Source organism: Lissotriton vulgaris, chromosome 11 (genome assembly GCF_964263255.1).
Source record: "Lissotriton vulgaris chromosome 11, aLisVul1.2, whole genome shotgun sequence".
NCBI classification, from domain to species: Eukaryota; Metazoa; Chordata; class Amphibia; order Caudata; family Salamandridae; genus Lissotriton; species Lissotriton vulgaris.
The window spans coordinates 390834922-390853139 of NC_141699.1; the positions used below are offsets into that span (position 1 = coordinate 390834922).

The window sequence follows — 18218 nt, forward strand, 5'->3', positions numbered from 1 at the left end:
GTGTTCAAGCATCATTCAGTTCACAAGCCAAGCACTGGAAGAAGGTGCCGCACTCCTTCCCCCGAGCTGGCGAAGAGCTCTCGCCGATGGCTGCCAGCCAACAAAATGTCCAACAGTAAGTACTCTTCAGAGAGTCCGATGCGCAGGGGATATTGCCAAGGCCCCCCTTGCACAGTCAGGAACCCATGTTCCTTAGCCCTTGACAGAAGGCAGGGAAAGGGCTCCAGGTACCTCTGAACCGGGGGAGCGTCCCTGCCATGAAAGCGCCTAGGGTCTTGCACCACACTCTCTTCACTCACAAGGAGGCACCACACACACAGCTCCTGCCCCTCACTCACGTAGACACTGCACTGAACCCTTGAAAGACTCCCAAGAAGGACTCTCGCTCCGAGTGGGATGCCAGTGTCCTGTGCAACCCGGCACCGACCTGATCCCCAAAAGCCATGCACTGCCACAAGGCACCCTCCCGCCTAGCAGACTATCCCTCCTAAAGCTTTATGGCTCCCCTAGCCCCCCTCCCGTTCAACTCACACACTGTGCTGCAGCAGCGCCTCTCTCCTCTGTAATAGTCCCAAGAGAAAGAGTGTCAAGTGACACGCTCTTGTGTACTTACCACTCCCCAGCCAAATTCCTTTGCCTAATTTTTGGCTGGCTGAACCCTAGTGTCCCCTAATTATGTGCTGCCTAGTAACTTCCCTGTGTGTAATCGGGGTGATTTTGCGCATGTTTTACGATTCCTAGGGATTTAGTCTCCGAAAAGATCTAACTTCTCATGGCTGCAATATTTATTGTTCAACACAGACTGTTCAGCCGAGGGTTTCATGTCTTCAATAGATGCCAAAGGGGGCTGAACTATTTTACTGTAGTAAGGTCGCACCTCTGTGACCTCCGACCCGCCATGACCCCACAAAACAGGTGATCATCCCCGCGGGGGATTGGAGGTCGCTGCTGCCAGACTGTTGTCGGTATGCCCACTGCAACTGGATTCTGCGGCCATACCAGGACTCAGAGGCGGTCCTTACTGGACAGCTGGAATGCGCCAGAGGAACCACCAGATCAACAGTGATTCTGAGAGGGTGACACCATGAGTTTCGCACCGGGTGACACCAACCCTAGTGACGCCACTGTCAATTTGATCATCTAGAACAGCAGTTATGTTTTTTACTGGATGGGACCGACAACCAATAGAACTAGCCCACTTACAGCACTGTATATCTTCCGAAAAGTGTTTAACATGGAAAAGGAGAATTTTTGGACTATACAAATGTACGGTGAATTGGATTCTAGAAGATCATTTTAACAACAGATATGATCATAGCGGTTGCCTAAAGAATACATGTAGGGACATGGTACCTAGCTGTTCCTGATGGACTTGGTACCCATATTGCCCAGCAGCTAAATGTGAGCAGATGCAGATACACCGTACGCAGCAGCTCTTGTTAAACTATTTGAACAGTGACTAAGCAACCCATGCGTGCTGAGGTGTAATACATGCATGGTCATAGAAGCGGGTAAATTTAGCTCAATATCACGTAGAAGAACTATGAAGACATCATATCCTGCTCAACGTTATGTGTAGGCGGTTGGTAGGCAGCAGATCAATCACCCTGCTGAATAATGCCTGTACAGTCTAAACAGGGACTTACCAATTGACATGTTCTGCTGGTTGTTTGTGCACGAGCTAAACTGCCTGGCGCCTCTGTTGCATAAAGAGTACAGGGTTCTAGCTGCCTGCAAATGCTTCTGAAGAACGAGTGCAGCGACTTAACTGTCTAGAGCTGCTGCAGTCTATTGTGTGCAGTGAGTTAGCTGCCCACATATGTACAAGAACTAGGCAGCCTATACCTGCTGCTGCATAGCTTGCACAGTGGCTTCTCTGCATACAGATCACGCTGTATTATGTATGCAGGGACTTAGCAGGCTACAGCTGCTGCTTTAAAACGAGTCCAGGCAACCATACTTTTTGTGAGAATAGACTCGGCTCTTGTAGATTCTTGTTGTACAATGGAAGTTTTTTGCATTTTAAAGGGCATGGGCTCCTGAGAGGTTCTCGAGCTGCTCCTTGGTATTTGCAGCACAGTGCTCTTACCCCCCCCCCCCCTCCCTTGGCAGCTCCACATATTACATAAAACCTCTGTGTATTCTTCACGGCAGAGCCAATTCATCTTCCAAGTCACAGACTCAGCAGATCTGTGTTTCAGCTCTAAAATTATCCGTCCCAGGAGGCCAAGCGTCACCCCATTCTGCTGCACATTCCTGCATTATTAATGCTCGGCCCATGTCCCCCTCACGTAGTAAGTTTGTATACGAGATTGCAGTTCTGCTGAAACTTCTGTAGCTTGCCTGGTTGGCCAGGCATCTGCTAGGACATAAGAGCCTCTATGGTCATTCAAATTCCCTAATCATGAAATCCTGAAGCCCTCATGGGTCAGAGGATGGGCCATCAGGGATCATAATCCTTTGGCCATCACTTTTAGACTGTGCTGGCCTGGAAGCCGAACAGGTCAAGGAAGCCACAAGCAAACAGCAAGCGGTTTACCTGGGCAAAAAACCCACCTAAGCGAACATCCATGGTCTTGACGTCAGAAATCAAAGTTACGCGATCACACCGGCAGAAAAGAAATCACTCCCCGTCACTGCAGGGGACATCATTGCTGCCTGAATATACACATAGGTTGTCTCCCACCCACCTAAAATTTCGTTTTGTGGCTACTCTCCATCATTATAATTGAGCTATTTCCAGTTTTTTTTTCTCTCGAAGTACTCGGATATCTAAGCAACCCCCATTTTCACCCTCTGCTATCTGTGAAATTTCTCAACGCTACACTGATCAAAGAGGGTAAAGGCACTGTGAACCAAATCAGCAGTCAATGTGCCATCTTAACGATTTGTAGTGGCCCAGGCAAGACATACTTAGGGACCCCTGAGTGGAACAAATTTGAATTGTATTCGCCTTTCCTGCTCAATCAAGCCATCATGATGGTGAACAGTACTAAATTATATCTTAAACTGTAAGAGGCTCACAAAAAAAGCTGTTGTCCTGGGCCTCAAAAATGCTTAGGATAACCCTTGGAAGAGAGACAAAGTCAGCAGTAGATGTAGGTAGGCATTAAGAGATGTTTGGAAACAGAATCAAATATACAGATCAGTAGTGGGAAAGTTAATTTTTTCTGAGGGGCCCTTGGAACGTAGGGGCTCTGAGCAATTTACCATTTTGCCCATTCCTCAGAACGTCTGACACAGATGTCTTTCAGGTGCCAATCCCAACTCCTTAATATCCTTTCTCACTTTCTCCCAAGTTGAGTTATATTTACCGGAGCCAACATAAATTTCAGTTATGCACTTTAACATTCTTTTACAATGGGGAACTGCAAATCCTGGCGTGTTTTAATCTTCTTAAAGCTCTTAGGATGAGTTCAGCTAGTGCGGACTCTGAATTGCATGTACCTATATGGTAGCCCCAAGCTCCCTCTCTGGCTTGTTTTTACTCCCCCCAACCTCCTTCTATCTCTATCATCGTAGCCTATGGATCGATTCAAAACTGTTTTCCCCAAACTTTGAGACCTGAGCAACATGGCTGATGCCTGGTGGAATTGCTAGACGACTAATGAGGAGATTGGCCCTGGTTTCCCTTTCGACCGTCACCTACCCAGCTGGACATTGGACACAGTTCTTCCACGTCTCCTTGCTATAGCTCCCTCCTCCCCTCCTTTCCTAAAAAATTCTCTCAACCCCGTTGTTTGGTTACTGTAGCTTACTACGCTATTGTAATTGATGAAATTTGAAACGCAATGTCCCTTTGTTATAGTGCTCTGATACCTCCGGGTCTAGCTAGCACTATATAATCCTTTTGATATACCGTTTAATGCAACGATCCTCCGGTTAAGCGCTCTGATACCTCTGGGTCTAGACAGCGCTACATAACCTTCGCAATTCTATCAACAAACTGTTTTTCTGAACGCTGAGCATTACGGCTGATGACCGGTGGAGCTGCTAGACACCTAATGAGGAGATTGGCCCTGGTTTCACCCTTGACCGTCACCTACCCAGCAGGACATTGGGCATAGTTCATCGTCTCCCTGCTATTACTCCTCCTCCCCCCTACGAATTCCTGAAACTTTGTTTTTGTGTACTGTACCTTACTATGCTCTTGTTTCTGATGTAAATTTAACGCAACGTTACTAATGTAATGTAAAACCCTCCGATACCCTCGTGCTTCAAGTTCGAGCTATATAAAACTTTATAAATAAATAGTCCTACATTCAAACAATTAAAGCCAAAGCCTTTGTGTCTCTATAGAAACACGTTTGTGTAAGTCAGTACCAACAGTCTTATTTGATCAACAGTGCAGGCATTCGTGAGAAATGAAAGGTGTGTGCCTTGTATACAGGTAGCACCTAAAGTATTTGTACATTGCTTAACCAGTAAAAATATAGATATCCATGCTCAGTAGTATACAGAGAGTGTAGTAACCGGTGTTCTGGGGTAAATAATCCACAGATGTACCCACTAAAGTTGTCAAAATGACTCCATGTGCAAAACAGTTTGGGATTTTTTTTTTAAAGATATAAGTATAAGAAATAAACATAAAAATGCAAGCCATTCTATGAGATTTATACAACAATATTTTGATTTCTATACTATATATAAATGTATATATATATACATACACATATATACATATACACACACACACACATATATATATATATATATATATATATACACATATACATATACATATATATATACATACACACACACACACACACACACACACACACACACACGGCCACAGCACCGATGTGCAGTGGATGCGCGCAGAGATCGCACCATTGGCACGTCTAAGACAAGCCTGTACGCGGCCAGCGCCAGCCATTATACTGGGTTGCACAGTAGAAGCCTTGCCAAGTAACAGTTATACAGCGACTGCACTAAAAAGTATGGCGGTCGGGGGTCTCAAAGGGTTGTAGGCCTATTTTTCTAGACTGTATTGGCCCCACTTCTTGTGGCAGTTATAAGCTTAGTCTCCACCCATTGAACTATCAGGTTAACAATAGGGTAGGTGCCAGAAGGAGTCATAAGGAAATGAAGGCGGCTCTGATTAATGTGTGCTCGTTCCACAAACGCGTACTAGACATTAATGATTTATTAAATGATGAGCTTGGAAATGCTTATTTATTTAAAAAAATTTAAGACACTTAGATGGAAGAGGAATCCTGTCCTGATTTGCATCTCGTCATTCCAGAGCCTTATATTTGTGCTTATTTAGATAGGGTGGATAAAGAAGGAGTGGGGTCACAATTGCTTACAAAAGTAAAACTCATACGAGATGAGCTGTTAGGAGCAGAAGCTCTGGGTTTTATTATTTCCATCGATCCACAACACACTTTCTGGGGAGTTACTCTACTGCTCCCCAAGACCTGCAGGACACATAATAGTATTCCTTGACCAAGCATTAGCCTTTAAGTGTATTCCTCATGCTAATTTCACCATATTTGGCGATTTTAACATTTATTTGGATAAAAGGAGGGCCCACTAGCTATGCACTTAGTGGTGAATCTTGCCGTTGTTAATTTAGTTCGAGTTAGTACAGGTCCTACCCATTGATGGCATACTATCGAATTTAGTGTTAAATGGTGAATCTCCCTTCCAGTGCTTTGGTTGGACCATTTCCTACTGCCTTTCTCTTGGTATCTTTATTGTTCAAGGAACCCCGGCCAGCCTTCCCTAGAATCATTTATGATAATGGGGTAACTCTGTGTCCCTCAGAACCTGGGTGTTGATAATATAATCTACAGTTGGTTCTGTTGGGTGGCCCAATTGCTTAGCTTATTATAATCAATACAACACAATAAGTATAATTTTACCAATGTCAAATTCAACAAGCTAATAAGTTTTAGGTAAAAAAGAATAGAACACACCAAAACCACTATGACATTAGTTCAGAAGAATTGTATATGGCTGTCACATGAACAATTTTTATCAGCAAAATGAAAAAGGTGACTCGTGAATCAAGGTTTATGATCGCACTTACATTCTTTTTCTGGTCTTGACGAAGCAACAAGAATCACGGCCTGAGACCCTCAGGGGTGCGAAACAGGTTGATAAAATAAATATAAACCATGCATATCTACATAAATAACCCTTTAGTAGCCCCAACATTCAGGTTTTTTACTCTTGACAGAGGTATCCGCCTGTTAAATTGACTTTGCATTGATATCCTCCAATTAATTTTACACTCACTATCCTATGAGCACTAGCTCACACACATCATATGGCGAAAATTCTTTAAAAGATCTCCATAAAAGAGACCCATAAGGAATTGCAGCACCTGCCTGACGAGGAGCAACTGTCCTATGATGTAACATGACATCCATTGTAATGTGTGAGGGCAACAAGTAAGAGTATTGCCGACTCTTCTATCTACACCCTAGGCAGACTCTTTTCCTTTAGGAATAGTGACCCCTCCTGTTGGCTTATAATGTAAAATTTCAAACACCTCTCATCAAATTTTCACCCAATACAGGTAATTCATTATGAACTTCCCAGAACATTCTTACTCCATAAATTGCTTCTCTGCCTAATGCTCCCTCACCTATGATTTCACTCATTCTAAAGCAATGTCCTTCCCCATTGCTTCACATCACTCTTGCTCAGTTCTTGCCCTCTTTTACTTTCCCTATCCCCATGCCACTCTCAATTCCTCTTCATTTTCCTCTGGAACTTCACACAAAGGCAGGGGCAACCTGCTCAAGCAGTAGGATACTTTGTACTCACATCAGGTACATACTGCAATTTGTAATTATAATCCATGCATCTTATGGATAACCTGGAAATTCTTGGAATAGCGGTCAACAACCCTTCCATAGATAATAACTTTATAACCGGTTTATGATCGCACCCGAGTAATACATCGAAAACCCACAAAAAGTTCCTAAAATGCTCAAGGTCCCACACTACAACAAGTCTCGTTTTCCATCATTGAGTAATGCTCCGTGGCGGGAGACAATCTGTTCCTTTAGATGAAAGTCTGATGGCATTTTAGGTATAAAATTTAGGTTTGACCGGAGGATGACTATAATTGGTGAACTAGAGGAATGGTTCATAGAATGTAAAAGCTGAAATCTCGCGGACTCTTCTATATGATATTAGGGCTAAAAGAAGGGCAGTCCAAAATAAAAACTTTAAATCTGCCCTATGAATTGGTTCAAATGGCGTTTATCAATTGAGCTAGCACTACAATTTGCTGCCTTGAAGATGAATGATCTATTATTGGTAGGAAGACCATCCATAAAAAGGCCTTTCAGAAACTCCTTATTAAGACTGTTAGACCAAAAGGACGTCTTGTTCCACTTCCTTTTGGAATTTTAAATGGCAGCTAAATGAACTCTGACTGAAGCTTGACTCAGTCCTGGCTTCGCTAAGTGCAGAAGATATAGTAATATCTGTTAAGGAGGTGTAGATATAGAATAAATGGTGCTCAGTAAACCAGATGCAAAATGTTTCCATTTGTAAATGTAGTGTACATTTTACTGGTGGATACCGCTCTGGCTTTGGACAAAATGTCTTTGCAGTCTTTTGTAATGTCTAGCATTTGGAAATCCTTTAATTCAGGAGCCTAGCTGGCAAACAGAGAACGTGGATCCAGATGGCTAACCTGCTTGTCGGGCCAAGACAGCCAGTTCCAGTTTGGTTCCACCTGTACCAGAGGCTCTTCCAAGAGGAGATGTAACTCGGTGGACCAGTACTGTCTGGGTCAGCATGGAGCTTTTGGGATGATGTGGCACAGCTCCCTCCTCATTTTTGATAACACTCTTGGAATCAGAGGAATTAGAGTATATGTGTTAACGTAAAGTTCCTGAACGCCCATTTCACTGGTAGGAAGTGCCTGCTGGCAAAGTGCTGGCATTCTTGTTGTGGTTAGTAGCAAACAGATTGGGTGTTAGTTTGCCTCAAATATGAAATATTGTTGTAGTTAGAGGGCAGGGCTTTCATGCAAGAGTCTGGAGCCATTCAGGTAGGAAGTAAGTTCGTTGTTTATTGTTAGGTCCTTGGGCTACAGAAACAGCAGATAGGTCCTGTCAGGGCTTTATCCCTCCCTCCAACCTGTTAGCATCCACAACAGACCACATACTGTTACATCATTCACTCCCAGCATTCCACTGTTAAAATTCCACATATCAGCTCACAGGATATGGGAACACACAAGATACACAACCTTTCTACTTGATCTTGAGTTAGCTTCCAGTCGTGACATTCCTTTGTTGATCTGCTGAGACTGTTGGCACAGGAGTAGGTTATGCCTGGACCATGCTCTGCCTTTATTTGAATAGGATACTGTATAACCCAATCCCACATTCTCTGCTCCTCCTCGGACAATATGCAGGATAATGTCCCATTTGTTTGCTGACACGATGCATGCTTGTTGATTTGGCAATGCCTATTAATATTTACAAATTGTGTATTCTAGGAAGGCAATAACACAGTCCCAGAGTGATTGTGTTGTAACTTATCTGAATGGTACTTGACTAACGATGACCTTCCCAATATCTACGTGGCTGATTGTAAGACGCTTAGAACCTTCAGGTGAAGCTCAAATAGAATGTTCAGTTTTCCAGTCAGCTGTTGGTTTTGGTAAGACAGGGACGCACCTGGTGATTCTAATAAACTTTCTTAATATTGTTCTTGCCTGCCCATTTTTGTCTCCTCATCAGATGGTTCTCAACTCAAGAATATGGATATGCACTTGAGCATTATTGTTGACCATTTGCCATTGACCGGTAACCATTCGTCTCTCTATACTTGAGAGTTTTTGTAGACTATGTTCTACATATTTTACGGTCCCTTGCCTTATATCCTGGATGAATGCAATATAAGCACTCCTTGCTTGGGGTCTTAGAATGGAGCCTCTTTTTCCACAGGTTTCACAATGCCCAAAAATACATATTTGGGACGATTCAGACATGTCCGGATGTATTACGCTTAGTAAGCTGATGAGGCAATGTTAATTTCTTCAGAAATGTTGAGAAAGAAAATAAATAAATCCACTTACCTGACTGACCGACCAGAGCTCAAGGAGACTCAATTCGCACACCATGTGCGGTAGAAATCTGAACTAGGGTGACCAGGGTGGGGAGAGGTAAACACTGTGCTTTGCTCTAACTGGCTCAAATTTGAATCTTTTATAACGAGGTGAACAGGGTATTGTTGTGGTTACGTCTGTGTATGTTTAGCATGGCATTGCGCACTATGATTTAATTTAGGGCTCTCAGCTTGACAACTGGGATTATTGAAGCATGTGAATCTATAAAAGATCCAATGTTGGAGAATCTGCTAATCCAAATATAATTAGCATCATACTGAGAAGAGTGGTAAAACATCACAAAAAGGATAGAATTCTTATTTCGTAGAGTGTTGGAAAAGCCAGGTCTTTAACCCCATCCTAAACTTTAATAAAATGTTTGTCTCTTTGTATAAAGAGAACGGTAAAGAATTAAACTTTAAAGTGGTAGCCGCAGAGCCACCCCTCTCTGCTGTGGTCTTTTTATGAGGTAATATTACAGGTGCCTTTATAAATCCAGAGGTCTCCAAGGTGGGCCAACTCCGCTTTAGGTCCTTCACTCCCTCACACCCTTTGATACGCTATTTATTTTCTGTTAGCTGCGCCAGGCTGTATATTCAGAATTCGGCTACGGTTTTTATTTCTATAGTTTCCCAAATTCTCAAATAATTCAGAGGTAGCTAAAGGGCACCATGTCGGTGCTTTTCAAAAACCCAAATAAAAATAAATAATATATCTTCGTTCTTTAGCATTTATTGTAAGAATATCAGTACATTTGAGTTGCGAGCTAAGGAAGAAAGCAAAGGAAGGTATACCTCACACTCTAAACTATTTTTCTCTGTTTTTCTTCTTTTGATGGTGACAAGTTAGGTCTACCTTGCCCTCTGTGATTCCCTTGTAGACAACAGCCAAGAGAGTATAGCTGTCTTTACCAGCCTCGGTATCATTTAGTCTCTGTATGGGGTACAAACCTAGTCATTTTCTGTGAGTAAAGAATCAATGACCATATTTTACGACAGCAGGGGCCGACTAAAAGAGTGATGGCGGAAAACAGTCTCAATCCCAACTCATTGTATATAGAGCTCAAGGAGCTCTTTCTCCTGCAATCACATCTCTATAAATTTATATGCAGAATAAATACCTCTGAACATTTTTCATTGACATTGTACACAATTAAAATGGAAAAATAAAGCTGTAACAAATTGATTACATTTATCCTAACAAGTATCATTGAAGGGTTTTGAATGTCATAGTATACATGTTCCTATACATGCTGCATCGGAAAAGGGCGGAAGGAAAACCACCATTAACTCCTACGTAATATTAAAACTGCATTTGGTAGAGGAGGGGACATCCTTAAACTAGCTCTTAGGAGTGGGAATCCTCGATAGTCCCTTCCCCACAGTTTCTATAATTTCTGCCAGCCTTAAAAGAATTACAAAGTTAAGATTTGTAAACATATATTCCACAATATTTCTGATTGATAATTTATACCTTTATTTTTCTCCTGCAATGTTTAGATGTATGAACATACAGCGTGAACCTAGCCAAAAAACATTGGAGCGGAGTACAGGATCAATGGTAGAGATGGAGTCAATGTGTGATACAAGTAAGATCTGGTTTATCAGGAATAAGAACGGGCTATTTCTTCATTCGAAATGTAGTGTTATTTAAATACCAGAGTATTCAGTTATTAACTACATTGGGGGCTGAGGCAGTCTTGATGGATACAGTAATGGTGTTCCAGATCTCAGGTAAATAGATGGAGACGGTTTATTGCTCTGCTTTCTTTTTTACACTTCTTCATCTCCATTCTAGTGGGTGTCCTGACTGTGTCAAGATCAACCAGAGATTGTGAGCTTTTCTACCAGACAGGCAGGATTGCCAGTCATGATGGTTTTGTAGAGAAAGCAGCAACTTTATAATACGGTATGGGGAGCCAGGGAAATTCCATTAGAGGGGGGGAGGTGGGATGAGGGCACATTTCTTTAGGTCCTTGAAAGACCTTCTGCGGTGTTTAGAATGTACTGAAGGTGGTCACAATTAAGTCCATGGAGCAAGACATTGTCACCATACAAATGAGAACGTACAAGGACTTTAGGAGCAGTTACAAATGTACTTTCTGTGTAGCGATACTAGTTTAAGTAAAAACCTCTGCAAAAGTATGTAGTTAACGTTAAAACAAGTGCCGGTAGAGGAAGAAAACTCACAACACAGGAGGAGTTTCAACTTTACTTCTATCAACAATCTGCCGCTGTCTCCAATATGCCCACCGAAGTTGCATAAAATCAGTGACATGAGCTTTCCCCAAATACTCTCGGTCTGGAGTAAGAACAGTCATCTGCTGGTACCCAGAAAATAAGGGGATACATTATTTGTTAGCTATCTCACTTTTACTAACACTTTTAAGATGTGCTACAAATGAAAATAATTACTCTGGGACCCATAAATTGAGTGTGGCGAAAGGGGGCAGAATGATTAGGGTAAGAGTTAGTCTATGCGCTATTTTTGGCAAAGTCTGCCCTCAAAAGAAACTGCCCAAGTAAAAATGTGATAGGAAATCTATTCTGGTTATTGGGGACCAACAAACTGCATTTAAAGATAAAAGAGTGGGTTAAGAAGTGCTTTAAATGGGCTGAAAATGGTGTGGTCTCCAAAGGGACTGCAACCGAAGAAAGTAGTTCAGAATCGTTTATATGAGTTGTGGCCACTGCAACTAAGGCATATCTTTACACATGTAGCCTACAATCACATTGGTGTCCTCCTTCAAGTCCTCATCCTTTTGGACTGGGTCCTCATCATTCTCCTGGTCTCTCTGCAGCCTCTCCGTCCTTCTAGTCCTCATCTTCTGGTCTACATCATACACCTTCTGGTGCAGATGTGACCCATCTGTTCCTGGTCCTCTAGGTCCATATCCTTAAGGTTCTATTCTTTCTGATTGTCTTGTTACTGGACCTGCTATTCTTCTCGGTTTTATTTATTCTGTGTTTGGTTATCCTTCAAGTCCAGGTCATGTTCCTTCTGATTTTGCTCCTGGTTCCTCCAGCTTACCCCCCCCCCCCCCCCCACCCCTATCCCTCCCCCTGGAACTGCTATGGACTGGTCTGCCGACACTCATCTTGCTCATTCTCCTTGTACTAATCCCATTACCCTGGTCCAGTTTCTCCTGGGCCCACTAGTTCTGTTCCTCCTGGCTCTTGACCACCTGATCTTTCTTGTCCTGGTTCTACGGATCGTTGTCCTTCAGGCTCAGTCTCCCTGGTCCTTGCTCTCCTGGGCCACTTAACCCTAGTCCTCCTGGCCCCTCTAGTTCTAGACTTCATGGTCTTGAAACTTTTGGCTGGGTTCTTCTACCTGGTCTGTCGTGACTCACGCCCCCCACCACAGGTCTTCAATTAGAACATCCTGTACCAGAAAATCACATAAAAGAGCCTTAATGTGCCAGGAAATCAGGTGAAAGGCTTCCTGTGCCAGGAAATTAGGTAACGTAACAGGCTGAGTAGGCTTAAATTCAACAGGGAAGTCGGTAAACTTCATCCACATCACAGAGTCTACATTTCCTGACTGCTCCTGGCTTCACATACATAGTCCAAATCTTCATCACCACAGCATACCTTTCAAACACAGAAGTTGAGGACACCACTGCATACGGAAACAAAACGTGACAACTCCTTAAGTGAACCTTGTGTCTCTTTGAAGAATAAGAGCAGGTGCCATGACACTTAAGTAGACTTAAGAAAAGCATATCAGACAACCAAACGTAAATGATTTCCTGCAAATAAGCTAGGACTAAAGTTAGAATACCAAAATGCATTACCCTTCCTCTTTAGTCGGACTGGTAATGACACTATTCTAGCATGTGTCTCGCATTATGAGGTCTTTTGGGCTCTGTGAAACAAACAGCATTCAGGAAAACTCACTTTGGTAAGAAAACCAGCTTGGCAGAAGCTTTAGTACCCCTTAACAGGTATGAACTAGTGAAAATCAATCATTAGGCTTACCGCACGCCCATATATCTACTGGCTTTCCATATGCTTCCTTACGCAGCACTTCTGGTGAGAGGTAGCCGGGGGTGCCAGCGAACCCTGCCAAAGAAAAAAAGGAGAACAGAAACTAATTATCAGAGGGTGAACCTGGTGCAGTCTGAAGGAGGGCGTAAGAAGGGGGCATATGGCACACACACACACACACACACACAGTGTGATAAAAGGAATAACCTTCCTACTGCAGGATCAGAAAAATACCATGTGAGTCTCAACAAAATAAAGTGAAACCGGACCGAACATGATGTGGCTCACATACTTCAAGGTAGACTCACTCAGTCTCCATCACTCGCCTGTTGCACTGCAATGGAGCCTCACTCATTACCAGTCGCTGGTCTCTTACACTATTAAGGAGTCTCACTCATCACCAGTCACTGGACTTTGACACGATTATGGAGTCTCACACATACTTCATCACAAACTCACATTTTTAAATAGATTCTCTAATTTCTTCTTATGGACTCAAACGACATCAGGTCATGTTTATCCACACCCTGACCCCACACAACTGGCTCCATACACTTCAAATAACCCACACTCTACCAACAACACAACTTTTACAAAAAAATACAACCTAATACCCAAAAGATTTTACTCACCAAACCAGGCCTGTTGCTCTCCCTGGACCTCGATTGCCAAGCCGAAATCCGCAAGTTTCACGGCCGCACCTTTGCATTTGCTGGCCAGGAGCAGGTTTTCTGGCTGTTGTCAGCAAGCCATTTAACACAGAGGTCATTTTTATTGATTGACAGACAGAGGACAGACACAGCAACGCTTGGTAAACACAACAAAAGGGGCGGGTTCAAAATCACTACATACAATATAACCAGGGGGAGCCAGAGCCTTTCCAATGCCGTAGGCAAGAAGTTAGGGGAGCAGAGACTGCCAAGTGTGCACACCCACTCGGAGTGTACACTACCTGAGGCGCAGTTATAAGGACAGGTCTGCCCCCCAGGTGATTTGGCTGCCAGGGCAGGTCAATTACACATCTGCAGTGACTAAGTGGAAGAAGTGCAGAAAAGAACAAGAATGACCCCCTAAAACATAAATCAATCCCTCCCTTCTCGAAAGTATCAGAGGTGTGAAATCAGTTTGCTAACCTGGGGCAGAGTCGGGCGGTTCTTGAGTTTTCTTTATAGCAGTGAATGAATCCCACTCTCAGAGTCCGTTGGTGTTTTGTTACTGGGGCCGATATTGTAGCACCGCTGCAAACTTGGCCCCCAGTAAAAAAAAAAAACGGTCCCCACAGCTGCAAAACCGACCCTAAACTTCCAGCCTCCTGATGTGGCCAGTCCGGCCCTGGATTAAAGGAGGCCTGGGCGATGAACTCCGTTTGCAGAGTTTCCTCGCTTGTGCCAATGTTAAGTTGGCGAGCTAAGAAAATCCTATGCTAGACCACCTGACAGCGAGATTTCTCAACAAGGTTGGTCACGGATGATCACGACAATTCGCACTGAGAAACCATCAGTTCGCGTTGAGGAAGCTGCAGCTCGAGAAGAAAATCTACTCAATCGGAGGACAGAAGTAGCTCCTTCTTGTGCTGCGCATGGTACAGTTCACTCTGATTTCCGGTGCCGGACAAACACCCAGTGCTAAAAATCAGTGTGAACTGCGCGACCGAACACCCTCTGCTGTTTGCAGAACTCTGTAGCATGGTGGAGTTTTGGTCACTTCATGGAGTTCTGCGTAGCAGAACTCTGCCCAGGCATAGATAAAAAGGGACTATCCTGTTATGGTTTGCAGATACTACTGGTTCATGGGACTGGGCTGAGTGCTTTGAATACCACAACCTCATCAGCCAACCAATTAGAGCAGATTGGGCTTCTAGTGCGATCTCCCAGCAAGACATACTTTCAAGAGGGACTTGTGCATGCGTGCCTAGGTGAGCATTCACTTCTTTCAGATATGGTGCAAGGCTGAGTGTGAGCAGCAGTCACACATGTCCTCTCCTGTCGATGGCCTCTGTGTAATATCTCCCTCTATTGCTTCAACATTCTAACCTGCACTTCTGTGTGATCCTACACTCCGTGAATCAGGAGCCAGTGCTAAAGTCACTGTCGCCCGTTAACTCCTGAAACTGGTTATTGCCAGAGGTCCGTCTGCACCAATTTAGATTTCCTGAATTACACTGGGTGTGACACCTAGCATCATAATACAGCCGTGTACAACGCTTCATCTAAAATGTGGAAATTAACTAGTAAAAGAAACTGGCCCATTCAAAAATGTTCAGATCCATATTGGTTGGTTCTATGAAGTCAAACTTGTGGTTGCCCAACAAGAACACGGAGATTTGGATGGATGTTCTAGTTAGGCCGGATGTCCTTTTGCTTCTCCTATGGACTAATTCTGGACTAATCCTTTACTCCTTAAAGCCTTACGCCGGACTGTGACTCCTTAGAATAATCGCAGTTTTCTACCTTAGTCCCTAAAAGTTGTGACACTTCCACATTCTGCTCCTATAATTTAAAATTCACAACCCCCAGTAAGAAAACAAGATCCACTCTACACCTACATTTAATTTGAATACCGCATGACACAGCTCTATGAGCTCCATAAATGAATTGGTCCTCTAGTCGCAAGGCTCCGAAAAGCCCTAAAAACTCTGGCGTTAGTTGGAACCCATTCCCGTCGCCCCCCAACTGGACTTTACATTAGTAGTTCATGGTTTCTCTCTATTATCCCTGTTTGTGCATAAGCCTCTGGTAAAGCTGCTTTGAATGAAAGAAATGGTTAAAATGACTTTTGATAGAAACTTTTAGTCTGAAAAACATCAGTTCACTTATTGAAGAATGACTGTCTCCTCAGTAATGCTGCAGATACTTAACTCACTTGAGCTATAATAATCACGGCTATTACCTTTTTTGAATTCCATGTGATGAGCTGTATTTCTTTAACTAATGTTATATTTATTTCATAACCTTCAATACAATTGCAAAGAAAATTAAACCTTTACACCTTATAGTCTCAGGATATCTGTGAACAGTGATTGTTACCAACCATAGGCATGACCATCCTAACGCCAGTCTTTGAATATTAAGGGGAAATTGCTTCTGACAGTATCCTTCACCACTAGATAATGTAAAACACAATCTTATGTTGAGCTGTTAATAACGTAGTGGCTTTCTTATAGCTTCACTAAAAATGATTTTCTTGAAAAACATTCGAACAAATTGTATTATTCTAATCAGTTTTTTTTTTCTGACGGTAGTTTTTCAACAAAATATCAAAAACAAATGTAATTTTTGTCTCCTAGCCAAAGTAAACCCGGGGCATGCATGCAACAGCAGCCCCGCTTGTGAGATTGGAGATCAGCTTTCTCAACACCCCACTCCTATAGGCCAGTACTCTTCGGAGAAGAAACTGTTTTTTTTTTAGCTTCGGTGAGAATCCATCTAATACATATATATTTTGGCGTTCTCTGAATTAGAAGCAATATCAAGAGTTGGGGTCGGCTCCAGCTGATGGAATCTTAAAGGCCTACCCCTTTGTGTTCCTTTCATGTCATTTCTTGCTTCACATCGCTGTTTCCTTATGGTGCTCAAACATGCCATGTTACCACTTGGTGTCACCGCTGCATCGCGGTCTCTCTGTTCTCTCTTCACCTCAGTCTCTTAGTTCTTCCGATATGACGTGAAGATGCGTTTATAAAGCTTAGATTACCATTGTCACATCGGGGAGCCAGAGTTCGAAACCGTGGATGCGGAACTTTAGTTATCTTTTCGGACAAATTTTGATTTTCCCATAAGCATGTCAAACACGACTATTAAACACTCTGCAATAACAGATTTGACCAATAACACTGTGTTGCTCTACATTTTCCTTAATTTCCCATATGCCTTTCTTCTCTCTTCTCTGTTACCCCTCTCTCCTCCGATTCGATAGCAGGGCCGGAGGCTTCTGATTATGCTTACTCAATTTCTTTACTGTAAACACAGCAGCCAATGAAAAATAAAACTACAGTAATAAAAACATCAATACTCATGAGGCTTTGAACCACGCCTCCTATTCATAGTCAAGTATACAAAGTAGAGAGACACCAATCTGGCTTCCTCTTTCTTTGCTGCTCCGCAGCCCAGATAAGTGCCTCTCTACCTTGTATACTTGCACTTTAACTGTGCTGGGTAGTCTTTGCTTTATATAGCTGATTATTTGATTGCTTTTACTGTGTTCGATGTTTTGAAGGTTGTTACCTTGTGGGGATTGCTTGCAGTGTGCCCTTCAGGTTTTTCTGACACCGGAGCGTGGCCTCCTCGGTGCCCGCTCCGCCTCACTAGCTTTCCCCTTATCAGCGCGTGTTGCGCTGTAGGTGCCCAGCTGTTGCCTCAGTTCCCGCGGCTCACAGCAGCGCTTCCTGCTTGCGACCGCGATGCGCGAGCCGGAGGAGTTTGGCCCCCACCGCTGGGAGAGGAGCGCATGTCTTGGCCTTCATGGGCACCCAGCATGAGTCTCCAGGGCTGGCGCGCGTTTCAACACACGCGCAGCCGGTCTGAAGGTGCCGATATCGACGCTCCACCCCGGGCTGAACAGGGGGATACCGCGCAGCAGGCCAGGAGCCAAATTGGGCCTTTTCCAACAACTTAGAGGCAGCGTTTTTGACCGGACGATCCACAGCCTTATGAAAAGCATAAACCCCTGAATTGCCAAGGCCTCTGTGAGCCATAATTTTTGGTGCCCCACCTGCTGGCTGCAGATAGGGGTTTCTTCCCCCCATTAGTCCTAGAGTGGGACTGCATTGACTGGGAGTGATTTACGTGACTTGTATTGTGTTTTTTATTGGCTCCTGCGCCCAGCACTACTCCCAACCGACGCCCTTTTCTGGGCTGATAATTGAGCTTCCCTCTGGGGATTTTGACTAGAATTTCTATTCTATTTTTGCTTATGGCAGAATTTGACTGCTATCAGGAGGAGGCTGCTGCGTGCGACGAGCAGGGTGACGATTAATACTACGAAGAAGAGTCCATGGAGGACATTATTGATAAGAAACTTGACGCTAAATTAGATAAGGCCCTGTCTTCCGCCCTGTTACCCTTAGCTACGAAATTGGAACTGCTTGTTCCTGCTGCTCCCAAAGCCCTTCCCCCTTCTAGTTCTGATGAGGCCCCGGCTCCCCG

The 18218-nt window shown here is 43.6% G+C and overlaps 1 protein-coding gene across 1 annotated transcript in view; it reads right to left on the reverse strand.

Moving 5' to 3' along the window:
- The window catches only part of LOC147679844 (calcium/calmodulin-dependent protein kinase type II subunit beta-like), an 820445-nt gene that overhangs the window by 199452 nt on the left and 602775 nt on the right, over positions 1-18218 (reverse strand). The window contains exons 7-8 of the mRNA XM_086942481.1: positions 13707-13809; positions 13066-13149 (exon numbers count right to left, since the gene is read on the reverse strand). Of these exons, the coding sequence (XP_086798607.1) occupies positions 13066-13149; positions 13707-13809 (187 nt within the window). The remainder of the gene's footprint in view (positions 1-13065; positions 13150-13706; positions 13810-18218) is intronic.